Below are 12542 nucleotides of genomic sequence, written 5' to 3'. Positions count from 1 at the left end.
GTGGAGAGGGAAGGCTCCTGCTCCGTTTTTCTAACAGCCGTATTGTAGGGAAGAGGCATCCCGAGCGGTGTATGCTCACAGCAGCGTTCTCTCCGTGCCCCCTGGCAATGCATTCCTCAGAGTCCTAAAAATAAGCAGGAAAACAAACTTCATACCCCCCGAGATCAAGTCTCCCAGGCCCTGGTCAGTCGTAAAAGAGCGAAAATGAAGTAGGGGGACTGCGTCAGTGCCCAGGAGCCCTGAGGGGGCTAGCTGTGCCACTGAGCATGGGGAAGGGCCCACCAGCTGCCCGCCAGACAGACAGACAGGCATCGGGAGGACGAGGGAGTCGGCGGCAGAGCCATCCATGGCACCCACCGGGTGTGACACGGAGCCTTTGCCATGGGGCCCTGGTGAGGAGAGCTCACAGGAGGGCAGGCACGCTGTGCTGTAGTGCCTTCTGAGGACACAGCATGTTCACACGCCTCAGGCAGGCTGGGGTTATGGAAATTTAGACCATGTTGGAATATTAAATTAGGCAGAATATAGAGTCTGACGGGGATTTGAAACGTCAGAACACCAGCAACCAAGAAATTACCTTAACTGTACTCTTAAAGAAGACTTATTTTATAGGACTCTGCATTCAGGGCCATAAAAATGCTAATAAACTCCAGCTGATTAAAATGCTGATGCCACACATGTCCAGTTAGTTGGTTACTCGTGAATTAGCAACGTCTGCAAAGAACATGTTGGCCCTTGAAAGCTGAGCATAAGCCCCGTCCTCACCCTGCTGCGTGGTCAGTGAGAAGGATGCATTTGGGGAGAGGAGGGCTTTGGTTTCCAGGAGGAAACTTGGCAAAGTGCCGAACGCCAGCCCAGGCTCCCGGTGATGCCAGCTCTGTCCTCGGGGGCAGGAGCGAGCATGAAGCAGTCGCACGGCGGCTGTGGCACCCATGGGCAGCCTTGTCCCGGGTCTCAGCCAGCCCAGCGCCACACAGCCTTTCCTTGCATGAGCTGTCCCCTTTAGTTCTGTGCATAGCATGTCTGAGCCCATGAATAAATCTCCAGCACTGGGGACTGTGCCCACTGGTCCAGCACATCACCGGTTATTAATTATTTCCCTAAAAGCAAACTAGGGTGATGAGAGATGCAGTGGGACTATCAGGGCTGGACTGTTAAGGCCTGGCAGTGGTGAGGATGGGTGAGAGGACACCCATGGAGGGGTCAGGCTTGCCCAGGTCTGCTGCCTCCCTGTGCAGAGCAGGATTGAGGGTCTGGCAGAGACGCAGGAGGAGGGCAGAGCTGCGGAGAGCAAGGCGGGAGCAGGCCTGCGACGGCTTTGGGGTGTCGGGCTGGACGTATCCAGCTCATTACCTGGCCGGGGGAGCAGTGCCTTGCACATGGGCCACCTCCTGCCCTCAGCGACCCATCCAAAGGACCAATTCAAAGGCAACACCAGGATTCAGTGTGATGGTGAGTCTGGGTTTGGGTCAAAACACTGGAGCCGCCACCACCACAAACCCTAAACTGGGGCATGCCCAGCCTGCTGTGGGTAGAAGGGGTGGCTCTAACTGCAAGTCTGGGACAGGCTGTCCCTCAGCCTCCAGCGAAAGCACAGAGCTGTCCAGAAACTCTCTCTTGTGCTCTAATTTGGTAAATGTGATCTTGTGATCACGCTGGATCTAGATCCAGCAGATCCGTGGTTTCCTGGCTGCAGGGTGATCAGGAGACACGGGATTTAAGCACAGCGGGGCCATAAGATTACAAAGACAATGTGCCATCAGGTGGATGTTTCCCTCACGGCAGTCATCACAGCATGAAGAAGCAGCCCTTGAGACGTGGGGAGCTGCTGCTTTTCCTGACAAGGACTTCAGGGGTGAACCCTGACTCCCATGAAAGGCTGCCACTTGCCCTGCAGACATTTTGGCAATTAAATCCGTCTTGAAAAGAATGACTTTTTCTTTCCAAAGTTGAGGAGCACCTTGATTGCTTCATTTGAAATGGGCCACCGCTCTCCAAGAAATGCAGACTTGGGCTTCCTTACGGCCGTGACCTGGAGATGGGATCAACTGCCTAGTGACTGTCACCAGAGTCCCCTGGGCACATGCCCTGCCCGAAGGGACAGAAGGGTCCTTGGGACGTACAGGGAGAGAGGATGGAAAGGGTGGAGCGGCAGGGGGCATCCAAACCTCCTCTCAAGTAGGGAAGACCTGTTGACCACTGCCGCTCCCTCCTGGATTTGGGTAATTAGAGACATCCCCATCTTGCAGGCGGAGATGGGGGTGATGACAAGTGCCCAGAGCAGCCTGACTCGTCCTGCAGCTTCACACACCGCTCTGGGCCAGCAGCAGCTCTTCTGCCAGGAAGGAAACCAGGTCAGTTTGGGAGCTGGATGAAACGTCACTGAACCTGCGTCAATCCCACCTCATCTAGGATGTAGAAAAACCTCAGATCCATCCTGAAACAATTTGCTGCATCCAAACCCAGCAGACTGCATCATTGCCCTGAGGCAGAGGTGCCCGAGAATCCAAACTATGTGGGCACGGGAGCAGTGCAGGGCATGCCCGAGCAGGGAATGGAGAGCTGAGAGACCCTGGGTGCAGGTACAGCCCAGGCACGCCGTCCCCCACTGTTTGAGTCCGGCTGTGTTCAGACACAAAGGCCTTGTGACTAAACAGCTGAACATCAGAGACCTCCCTGGCCCCGTCTGGGCTTTCACCCACCATCTGAACAACTCTCCAGATGCTGCATCCCTCTCCTCTGTAGCCAAGGGAAGCAAAGCTCAGTGCGTGGGCGCGGGCAGGCTCGGCCGAGCAGCTTGGAAGGCCATGACCCACCCAAACTTGGGTTTGCCCAAATAATTTCCCTGTTCCTGCTGCCACCCACCCATGTGTGGGACAAGGGAAGGGACAGCAGGGAGAGGGATGGACTATGCCAGTTAAAACTGATTGTGAAATGATGGCGAAAGAGCAGAAGCACACAACGATGCCTTGCTGCAGGCTACAGTACCCCAACCTGATGTCACTGTAGGGACAGTCCCCTCCTGCCACCATCCTTGCTCTGGCTGCAGCCAAAGTGCAGCTACAGGGTGGGCAGAAACTGATTCGCTGATGCGATGGAAAGCACCTTCTCCTGCTTCTCTGCACACCAGGAGCTCTGAAGCCACGAACCCCTGCAGTGCCCTCAGCTCTGCAGGTGAGCTGGAGCAGGCTGTGTCCGGAGGCAAGCGAGCACCCCGCAGGCTGCCACCACCCTGGCACAGAGCTCTGCGTGAGGAGCTGGGTCCTCAGGAGACCTTCACGGGAGCCAGTTGTGCTGGTTGCTGTGCTGCGTCAAGCCTTGCATCATGCTCTGTTGGGAACGTGGAGCTCTGACACCACACCAAGCCCGGGGGAATCTGCAGGGCCGACTGATCCCTGACCACAGCCCAGCTGCAGCTCCGGCTCGTGTTCACTCGTTCCCATGACTTGCCGTCAGTGGGATGACGTGTTCCTCGTCTGTATTGTGAGCAGGTGGGAAGGAGTCTGCCCTTCCCCTGGCCCCCAGAGCCTCTCAGAAAGGCTCAGGCAGGGCTCTGGGAATATTATTAAAAATAACGTCGGGCCCTTTTCTCAGTGCTTATTTCCTGGCAGAGAGAGAAGGAACATACATATCATGACTCTTGCTACATGCAGGATCATCTATGACCTGCATCCCCTGGTTCCCTCGCCAGCTAATTTAGGGTTGAATGTAGGTTAGCTAAAGCATGACAGAGCTTCCCAAGCACCACTTTGGGGATAATAGTTCCTGTTTCTGCAGTGGCCCCCAGGCAGACGGGCCCAGAGTGGTCCTTGGTTGCGCACAGGACATGAGACTTGTCACACCGAGGGGCACCGCTGGGATGAAGTGGTGGAGCTGCTTGTCCAGACATGGCAGCACAGCAAAACTGGCTGAGATGGAGAGGAGACCTGTCCAGCCTCCAGGAGGAATTTAAACAGAAAACAAATTGTGAGGAGCGGTGATTTCATAGCCATAGGACGGGGGAGGATCGCTGGAGGGCCATGGGGACAGCAGGAGCAGGCAGGGAGGTATCGCTGGCCCTGTGGCTCCATGCTTTGCCCGCTGCGCTCCAGAGCCAGGCTGGGAGGAGCTGATCCCGCCAGCCCGCAGTCAGCAAAGACCACAGATGTGTATCCTGGGGTTTGCTGACTACCCTGCACCTTCTCACCGTACACGAGAGGGCTGGTTGCACAAGGGATCCCGGTGCTTTCCAGGCTTTCCGCCCTACCTGTCACAGTATTCTTCTTCAGGAGGGGTGCTCACCTGCCTGCACAGCTCCAGCACTGCCTGCTCCCGCACGGCCAGCATCTGCTCCAGGGCAAGGTCCCACTGACTCTGCCTCTCTGTCTCTCTCCAGGAGAAGACAGGACACCCAGCCCTGTTCCCTGCCTGGGGGAGATGCTGGGGAACAGGCCATGTGGTGCTACCTGCAGAACAAGAAACTTTGAACCTTTTGCCTTCTCCGTGGCTTCAGGCAGGATGACAACTCTGGTGCAGGAGTCATCTCAAAGGATTAGCAGTATCTGCTGCTGCTGGGAACCCATGCAGACTGCCAGCAGCAGCTAACATTTTGCTTCTCGGGCTATGTTTCCTACCAGCCTCTTGCAGCTGTGGAGGATAATAATGATGCAGCATGCACATAAAACAAGCCCAGTGAAGCTGCAGTGCTGGTCTCAGGAGAGGCGCGTGGGAGCTGCTATTTCTTTTCAACTGCACGTTCATCTCGGGGGTTTACAAAGCTTGTTCCAGGTCAGTGCAAGCTCCTGTGATTTATCGCTCAGTGAACATACACTGTTAATATTATATTTGTGGTCCAAGCTTGAGCACGTGGGCAGGCAAGGGAGCTGCCTGCTAAGCCAAACGCAGGCAGTACTGCCCTGTGATGAGGCTGAACCAAACTGCTCCCACCTGCCCGTCACTGTCTGTACTAGGTCTTGCCTGCATGGGGCTACAGGCAAGAGTCACCTGCCTCTTTTAACGCTGCCCGAGGGCATCTGTGAGCACTCTGTACAGTGTGCTGAACCCAGGATGTATCAGCTCCTTCTCTCCTTGGAGCCTCTTAGGTGAGGAAGGGGCCCAGATCTCTGCCCAGATCCTGTCTGCTTCCTTCTACATGCCAAGATCAGAGCTGCAGGGAGGGGAAACATGGGTTATATGTCAGTGCCGGCGCCCTGGGCTGCTTTGATAATTCATCCAATCCTGGATGGCACCTGCCCTATGGCTCTGGCTTCAGCTGCTCCCCTGGGGAAGGTGCGGGCAGCCAGTACTATCCCACTCTGCTCCAAGCATTGCCTGTTCTGCGTGATGAGCGTTGTGCTGACGCAGCTCCACATTCCTTCCAGCTCTGGCTGAAAACACAGACCTCGCCAGTCTGTGCCAAGGTGAACGGTCCTCTCCCATTCAAGATGCAAGAGGTACCCCTCGGGACTCCCTGTGGTGGAGTGCTGGAGCTGGGGAGTCTTTCCTGATCAAACCACCGTTGCCTCCACCTCCGCTCTACCTAATCAGAGAAACCAGTGAGTCCCTACAGTAAGGAGCTTGCTGAGGAGACGTGTGTAGTGGGATTATTGTAAGCTCTCAGCAAACTGACTTTTAAAAGGGGGAAGACAGGGGAGGACTGGAGGTGCTGAGCTGAGCTGGCTGTGCAAAGCAAGAAGCCTGAGAGCACCAGGCTGGAAGTGGGATGGCAGGAGAAGCGTGGCTGAAGAGGGACACTGGCTCAGCCAGCAGCACCCTCTGCAGTCAGCTGTGGGCAGTGATAAGACCAGCTCTTTGGGAGGAAAATCTCCCTGGGGGTGTTGGGGGCACTGAGATCAGAGTGTGATTTTGATCAGCATCTGCCTGCAGAGCCTGCAGCAAGTCACAGCCTCTGGTCTCCCAGGCAAATGTCAGCTGCTTCCTTGCTCTGCCAAGGGGGAACACAGGTGTGCTGGCTGGCCAGGCCCACCCAGGGCTGAATCCGCATGGGCACCCAGACCCTGCAGAGCCAGGTCCAGGAACCAGCTAATGCCCACAGCCCGCCGTGGCAAACGGTACGGCTCCAACAGCTCCATTGGTTTCAAGGCCACGGGGCTGAGGATGTAGGCAAGGTGAGGGCAAAGGGGGGAAGGCATCGCCCCATGCCTGATGTTCTTCACGCTGGGGATGGCTGCCGCGTGCAAGGGCTGACTCCTGCCGTGGGGATGGTGGGATCAAGGACAGCACTGAGCCAGTGGACTGGAGAAACGATGACTGGTGACTGGCCTCTCCCAGCATGGGGAGGACGGGGAGGTTGCTCAGAGGGCTGAGCCCTGGCCCTGTAACCTCCGCACAGAGGAGCACTGTTAGACAGAGCACCACAGCCCCTCTGCTTCCATGGCAAGAGGGGAGGGACATCCCCCTCTCCTCACAAGGTGCCAGGCACCACCTGGGGACCCCCACGCACAGGGTGGATGCTGTTTAGGAGATGGATGGATGCAGCTGTTACTGTAGCAACGGGGATGAACTGCTCCTGGGCTGGCTGCACAGCACAGCCAAGCTGAAACCGCCTGACATCGGAGAGGAGGTTGATGGAGCAGGGACAAAACTGAGGACTCTGAAATCACAAAATGGGGAGGCAATTCACTGCTTCTCATAACACAAAAACTGGGGGTGAACAGTGAATTTGCCCTTATAGTATGTTTAAAACAAACTAAAGAGACTGTTTCTTCACACTGTGTTATTAAACGCTGAGACTCGCTGCCCCGGGGCGCTGCAGAGGCCAGACACGTGCAGGAGAGTCCAAAGGCCATGGGGGGCAGGTCTGCTGCAGCCCAGACTGCTGAGAGCTGGAATAGATGGGCTGCAGGAGCCTGGGTGTGCTTTTGGCTGGATGGCACATTTCACAGCCAGGAGCTCCAGGCAGTATTCAAACAATAGCTGAAGTGTTGCGTAGTAACACGTGAATGTCTGGACCAAATCCAGAAGCTCTCACGAGGTTTTAAATCCTCTTCCGGCAGCATCTTCCCACAAGGAAAACCCTGGGGGTGGCCAGCACAGGTCACCCCTGGGAGACAACCTCCAGGCTCCTCTCTAAAAATTTATGGCATTATTTGCTTGTTGGCGTTTCCTTGCTTTTCACCTCAACGCACCTCTTCTTGCGTTTCAGTGCTACTCAAGCCAACGGATGTAGGTAGACACCAGTCTGTCACTGGTGCCAGCATGACCAAAGATGTTTCATGTCTGCCCTGTTCAGCAGCTGTCATGGTGAACAACATATCCACATTCTCCTGGACAAACAGCAGGCAAAGGCTGCAGATGCAGGGCTGCTAGGCAGTTAATTGTGCTGGTAATTTCTTTTTCCAGCTGGATGTCATCACTAAGGGCTGGTGCAGGATCTGGGTGGCAGCATGGTGGAGGCAGGCTGTCCATGAGTGAGGTCAAGAATCATAGAATAGAATCATAGAATCATTTAGGCTGGAAAAGACCTTTAAGATCATCAAGTCCAACCATTAACCTAGCACTGCCAAGTCCACCACTAAACCATGTCCCTACATCTACAAGTCTTCTAAATACCTCCAGTGATGGTGACTCCACCACTTCCCTGGGCAGCCTGGTCCAATGCTTGACAACCCTTTCGGTGAAGAAATTTTTCCTAATATCCAATCTAAACCTCCCCTGGCACAACTTGAGGCCGTTTCCTCTCGTCCTATCACTTGTTACTTGGGAGAAGACATGGACACCCACCTTGCTATGACCTCCTTTCAGGTGGTTGTAGAGAGCGATGAGGTCTCCCCTCAGCCTCCTTTTCTCCAGGCTAAACAACCCCAGTTCCCTCAGCCGCTCCTCATAAGACTTGTTCTCCAGACCCCTCACCAGCCTCATTGCCCTTCTCTGGACACGCTCCAACACCTCAACGTCCTTCTTGTAGTGAGGGACCCAAAACTGAACACAGTATTCGAGGTGCGGCCTCACCAGTGCCGAGTACAGGGACACGATCACTTCCCTGCTCCTGCTGGCCACACTATTTCTGATACAGGCCAGGATGCCATTGGCCTTCTTGGCCGCCGGGGCACACTGCCGGCTCATGTTCAGCCGGCTGTCGACCAACACCCCCAGGTCCTTTTCCGCCAGGCAGCTTTCCAGCCACTCCTCCCCAAGCCTGTAGCGCTGCATGGGGTTGTTGTGGCCGAAGTGCAGGACCCGGCACTTGGCCTTGTTGAATCTCATACAGTTGGCCTCGGCCCATCGATCCAGCCTGTCCAGGTCCCTCTGCAGAGCCTTCCTACCCTCGAGCAGATCAACACTGCCGCCCAACTTGGTGTCGTCTGCAAACTGACTGAGGGTGCACTCGATCCCCTCGTCCAGATCATTGATAAAGATCTTGAACAGAACTGGCCCCAATACTGAGCCCTGGGGAACACCGCTCGTGACCAGCCGCCAACTGGATTTAACTCCGTTCACCACAGAGAAGGAAGGATCTGTCCATGGAGAGGACAGTATGCAGGGCAGATTTATCATAGGTGTAAGAAGAAAAGACAACAAGAAGATGCCTTAAATATTCAGGAAAAACAAGACTTTATAGATCTGTGGTTTGAAGCCAATTCAGGTGCCAAACACTGATTTTCTGTTCAGTGTTTCTAGACCCTTTCAGCACCTGAATCATGCCTATGAAGCATCCTCTGGAGAAAGTTTGAGAGGATGCCTTTAGCTAGCTGCAATCCCTCGTAAGGCAAGGCCATAGCAGGTGGCCGGCCTATTATTGCAGAGACGTCCCAGAGATGGAAAGCACTGCCCCTAAAGTCCGGCTTGCCAGGCACCTTCCAGTCTAAGATTTTTAGTCATCATTGTGTGTAACGTTACCAGGTGTCTGCGTCTGGCTGAATTATTGGAAAAGCTCTAGGGAAGAAGAAACTGAATTATTTACTGTTTTCAAGAGCCAGAGGTTAGGGAAAAGTTTGTTGTTTCTTTCAAGAAATAGTCTTACAGTAAACCGAGAAGCAGTGTTTCATCATCAAGGCCTGATGCCTCCAGATTTTTGAGCACTGGAGTGTTACTTGCCAGGCACGCTGTCCTGATGTCTGAGGTACGCCTTTCGCATTAGTCCTGAAAATTCTCTTTAGAAATCCCAACTGAGGGGGACAGCTTGAAGGTACTGAGCATTTTTAATCCAGTGAAGAAAAAACTGAGTGAGGACATGACAGCGATCTTCCAACATCCAATTATTCCCTCAAGGCCACTGGGAAACATAAAAAATTATTAGCTTCATTTCAAGCAAAAAAGGTTTATGTTATGAAAATCCCAACATTACAATGCTGGCTGAAAAACCAGGCCACCTCGAGAAACTGTAGCATCTCCTTTACTGCGAGTTTTTTAAAAGCAAGTTAGATGAACATTTGTCAATCATAGTCAAAGTATACTTAATGCTACAGCACCGCAGAGGCCAGAGTGGATGAAGTCAATCTCTCCAGCCCTGCACTCCCGCGATAAGCTGTATCCCATCCGACTGGGGGGGACTCAACAGTTACTCTGAATGTCTCTGGTTTGGGAAAAGGGAAGAAGAAAGTTGATCAGTTCTACTTGCCTACAACCACCTTCTCCATCTGCTGCTGACACTTATCCACTTCTTCAGTGCCTCGAGGCACTCTCCTTCAATACTTCATTCCTTGTTTTTTTTCTCCTAAGCTTCCTAAGTCACCAGTCCTTCTTTTTCCCCAACGACGGATTCATTTACCCTCCCTGAACCTCTGATAACATTTCTGGAAATCCAACTAGTGCAACATGTTGTTTGGATCCTCTCTAAAGGCACAAGCCAAGAAAAAACTCTATCCCTTTCACATCACTTTTCTATTCCCTCAAAGGAAACCAGTCCTTTGAAGAGGTGTTTTACTCCTGCGGCTGCCACACTGCTCCCTGAATTGTCCCCAGCCCATGGGCCTCTAACCACAGCAGCCCCATCGATTCAGAAGGTAAATGGGCAGCAGTACAAGAGAGAGTGATGGATCGTGCTGGTTTATTGCTGTAACAGGACTTAGCATTAGCTTCCTAAAAGGACAAACTCAAAATTCGAGTAGGTTGGCAAGACATGGGCCGGAGCCCTGGGACAGCCTGCAGGAGGAGCTCTCTAGACGTGTCTCTTGGTCCCTTCTCCGTCAGTAGCAGCTGCGTGTTCCAAGGGCGTCACTTCACTCACAGACAAACCGTTGGTGGAAGGGACGGACGACTTCCCACTTCTGCGACTGAACACTTCCAGTGATTTTTCAAACCTTTCGGATGCCTTCTTCCACCGCGCCATCTTTCTCTCCTGTTCTTTCAAAAACTGCTGCTTTAAATGTTTGTGGAAACGTTCAGTCTTCTTTTTGGCCTCTTCAAAGTGTTTTACCTTTACGAAAGCAAACGTAAGACCTTATAGCCACTATCCTAACCACAAAATAAAGAATTCCAAAGTGATCCTTGTCTTCTGGAAGAGAGACACCCTGACACATCCTTCACTATGGTCAAGGTGACCTCCAAGCAAAGAAGCTCCAAAATTCGTAAGTATCACTCTAGACGTTGGTCTGAAAAAGATTACAAATCATCCTGCCTTCTTGACTATAATTCATTTTACACTACTGTAAGAAGCAGGTCTGGAGGACAGTAGTCACGCTCTCTTGCATTCTTGCATCTCAGACCCAATCCATCACACCGGTAACAAAAAGCCCACATTATAAACCCAGCCGATGACAATGTGGTCATCTGGTTTGAGTGGGCTCTCGACAGGAATTTACTGGGCAAGCTGATGACCTTCGTGTCACCCACGCACCACAGGTCTGGCACGGGCTTCCGTGCTTGCAGGCATGCAGTCTCTCCAGCCGTAAGGGGCTTGCATCCCCCTGGGTCTCTTGACTGTAAACAGAAACCTGTCCCTGTGCATGGCACAAACCCAGGGCACACCCGTGCTGCAGGACCAAACCAGGCGTCACAACACTGCTTGGGGCTTGGTTGTAGCCTAGAGCTAATTCACTCACAGCGGCTGCACTGCCCTGAGGTCTTGAAACCCGCACATCATAAATGTTTGCAGGCCATGAGGCTCTCCTCAGCACACAGCTACCTAGAGGTTACCGTCAGTCCACTGAGTTAAGGGATTAGGGAACGCCATACCGAGGAAAAGATGCCACAGCTCTGCCTCACGAGGCTGTCATCCCCATGACAGCAGAAAGAAACCTTCAGTCGGGACCTGTTAACGTCACTAGTTCATGTCCCAAGTACAGATTTTAGCAAGAGACACTGGGAATCAAAACCATCAGACATTAATTTCTGTATTAGACTTTCTTATTTGAGCAAACCTCACCTGAGAGGTGAAGCCGGGTAAGCTTTTTTCCCTGTTCTCACTAATGACTGCTACAGGGCTGCACAGTTTATTGCCTAAGCAGTCTCACTCACACGCAGAGCCAGACCCTGGGCAGGACCCTACAGTTCTGCCAGAAACAGTCAAGAGAGCGGACTTTGCAGCCCCACGTTATAAAACTTTGATTTAAACTGAAAAATTGCTGAAATCATGGTGCCTGGGGTTTCTGACCAAAGCGAGATGGCAGAGTTCCTTGGGATATGTGCCGTAAGGTGAGGTAAGAGGATTCAGGTAGTGCTGGCTGGGTACTAAGGACAAAAAGCCTGGCTGCCCAGGAGCAGAGAGGCGAGCTGAAGGGAACTACCCCGTGCATGAAGGTCCAGGTATGTCTAATGCCACCCTAAATCCCAATTCTGAGTTTATAGACTCAACCCGGCATCCCGTGCATTCCCGCAGGAGAGACTATCTCACCTGCTATTGCTAATGAACCCGTTACTGCTGGACTCAAAGTGAGAAGCACTAAAGGGGGGATTGGGCTGCTAAATGTTGCAAAACCTTTGCCTAGTCCCCACTGCTGGGAGGTCACATGTCAGCACTTCACCCATTTCTAATAATTTACCCTTGGTCTCCCTAAATATCATAGGAATGACATCTAAGTCCAGGTTAAGTCTGTGGCCGACGATGCCTGTAGCTTATCGTTCCAAAACACAATTGACTTGCAGATGGGATATGGCAACTGTGTCCTCAGGTCAGGATGGAGATGCAACCATTCACATCAAAGGTGGCCCAAGAACCAATAGCTGCCCTCCCCCCCGACCATTTGCTTCCCACTCTCCTGGAGAGAGCCTTGGCACCCGTATCCTGACCCATCAGGCTGAAGACCTAAGGGATGAGAGCTTAAGCGATGGATTAAGGACTCTAAGGAACTGAGACGTGAGTGTTTGCACAAGACGTTCCTCCAGCCTTGTGTCACCTGTGGTTCTCACTGCCAACCTCTTCAGAGGAGGGGGATCTCCCTCCGCTTTTCCAAGACACGTCTACCAGCAGCCAAATGCAGAAGGAACGCTCCCCTTGTGCCAGAGGGGGCCATGAACCCTGTCCCGGGGGGCAGCACCGGCGGGGCCTGGAGGGATGAGGGGGAGTGGAGGCCGTCACCTTCTTCTCCAAGAGCAGCAGGTCATGGCGGCTGGCGCGGCTGGCGGAGCTGGGCAGGGGGCTGTCGGGCAAATGGCTGTCCGGG

At 53.3% G+C, this 12542-nt stretch overlaps 1 protein-coding gene across 1 annotated transcript in view; it reads left to right on the top strand.

Annotated features, from left to right (window-relative positions):
- Window positions 1-5981: 5981 nt before the first annotated feature.
- Window positions 5982-12542, top strand: part of DUSP18 (dual specificity phosphatase 18) — a 7709-nt gene continuing 1148 nt past the window's right edge. The window contains 1 exon segment of the mRNA XM_009321074.1: window positions 5982-6050. Coding sequence (XP_009319349.1) covers window positions 5982-6050 — 69 coding nt within the window.

The sequence above is a fragment of the Pygoscelis adeliae genome, unplaced genomic scaffold (assembly GCF_000699105.1).
Source record: "Pygoscelis adeliae isolate BGI_AS28 unplaced genomic scaffold, ASM69910v1 Scaffold403, whole genome shotgun sequence".
In the NCBI taxonomy this organism is placed as follows: domain Eukaryota; kingdom Metazoa; phylum Chordata; class Aves; order Sphenisciformes; family Spheniscidae; genus Pygoscelis; species Pygoscelis adeliae.
This window is presented reverse-complemented; position numbering and strand designations above follow the sequence as displayed.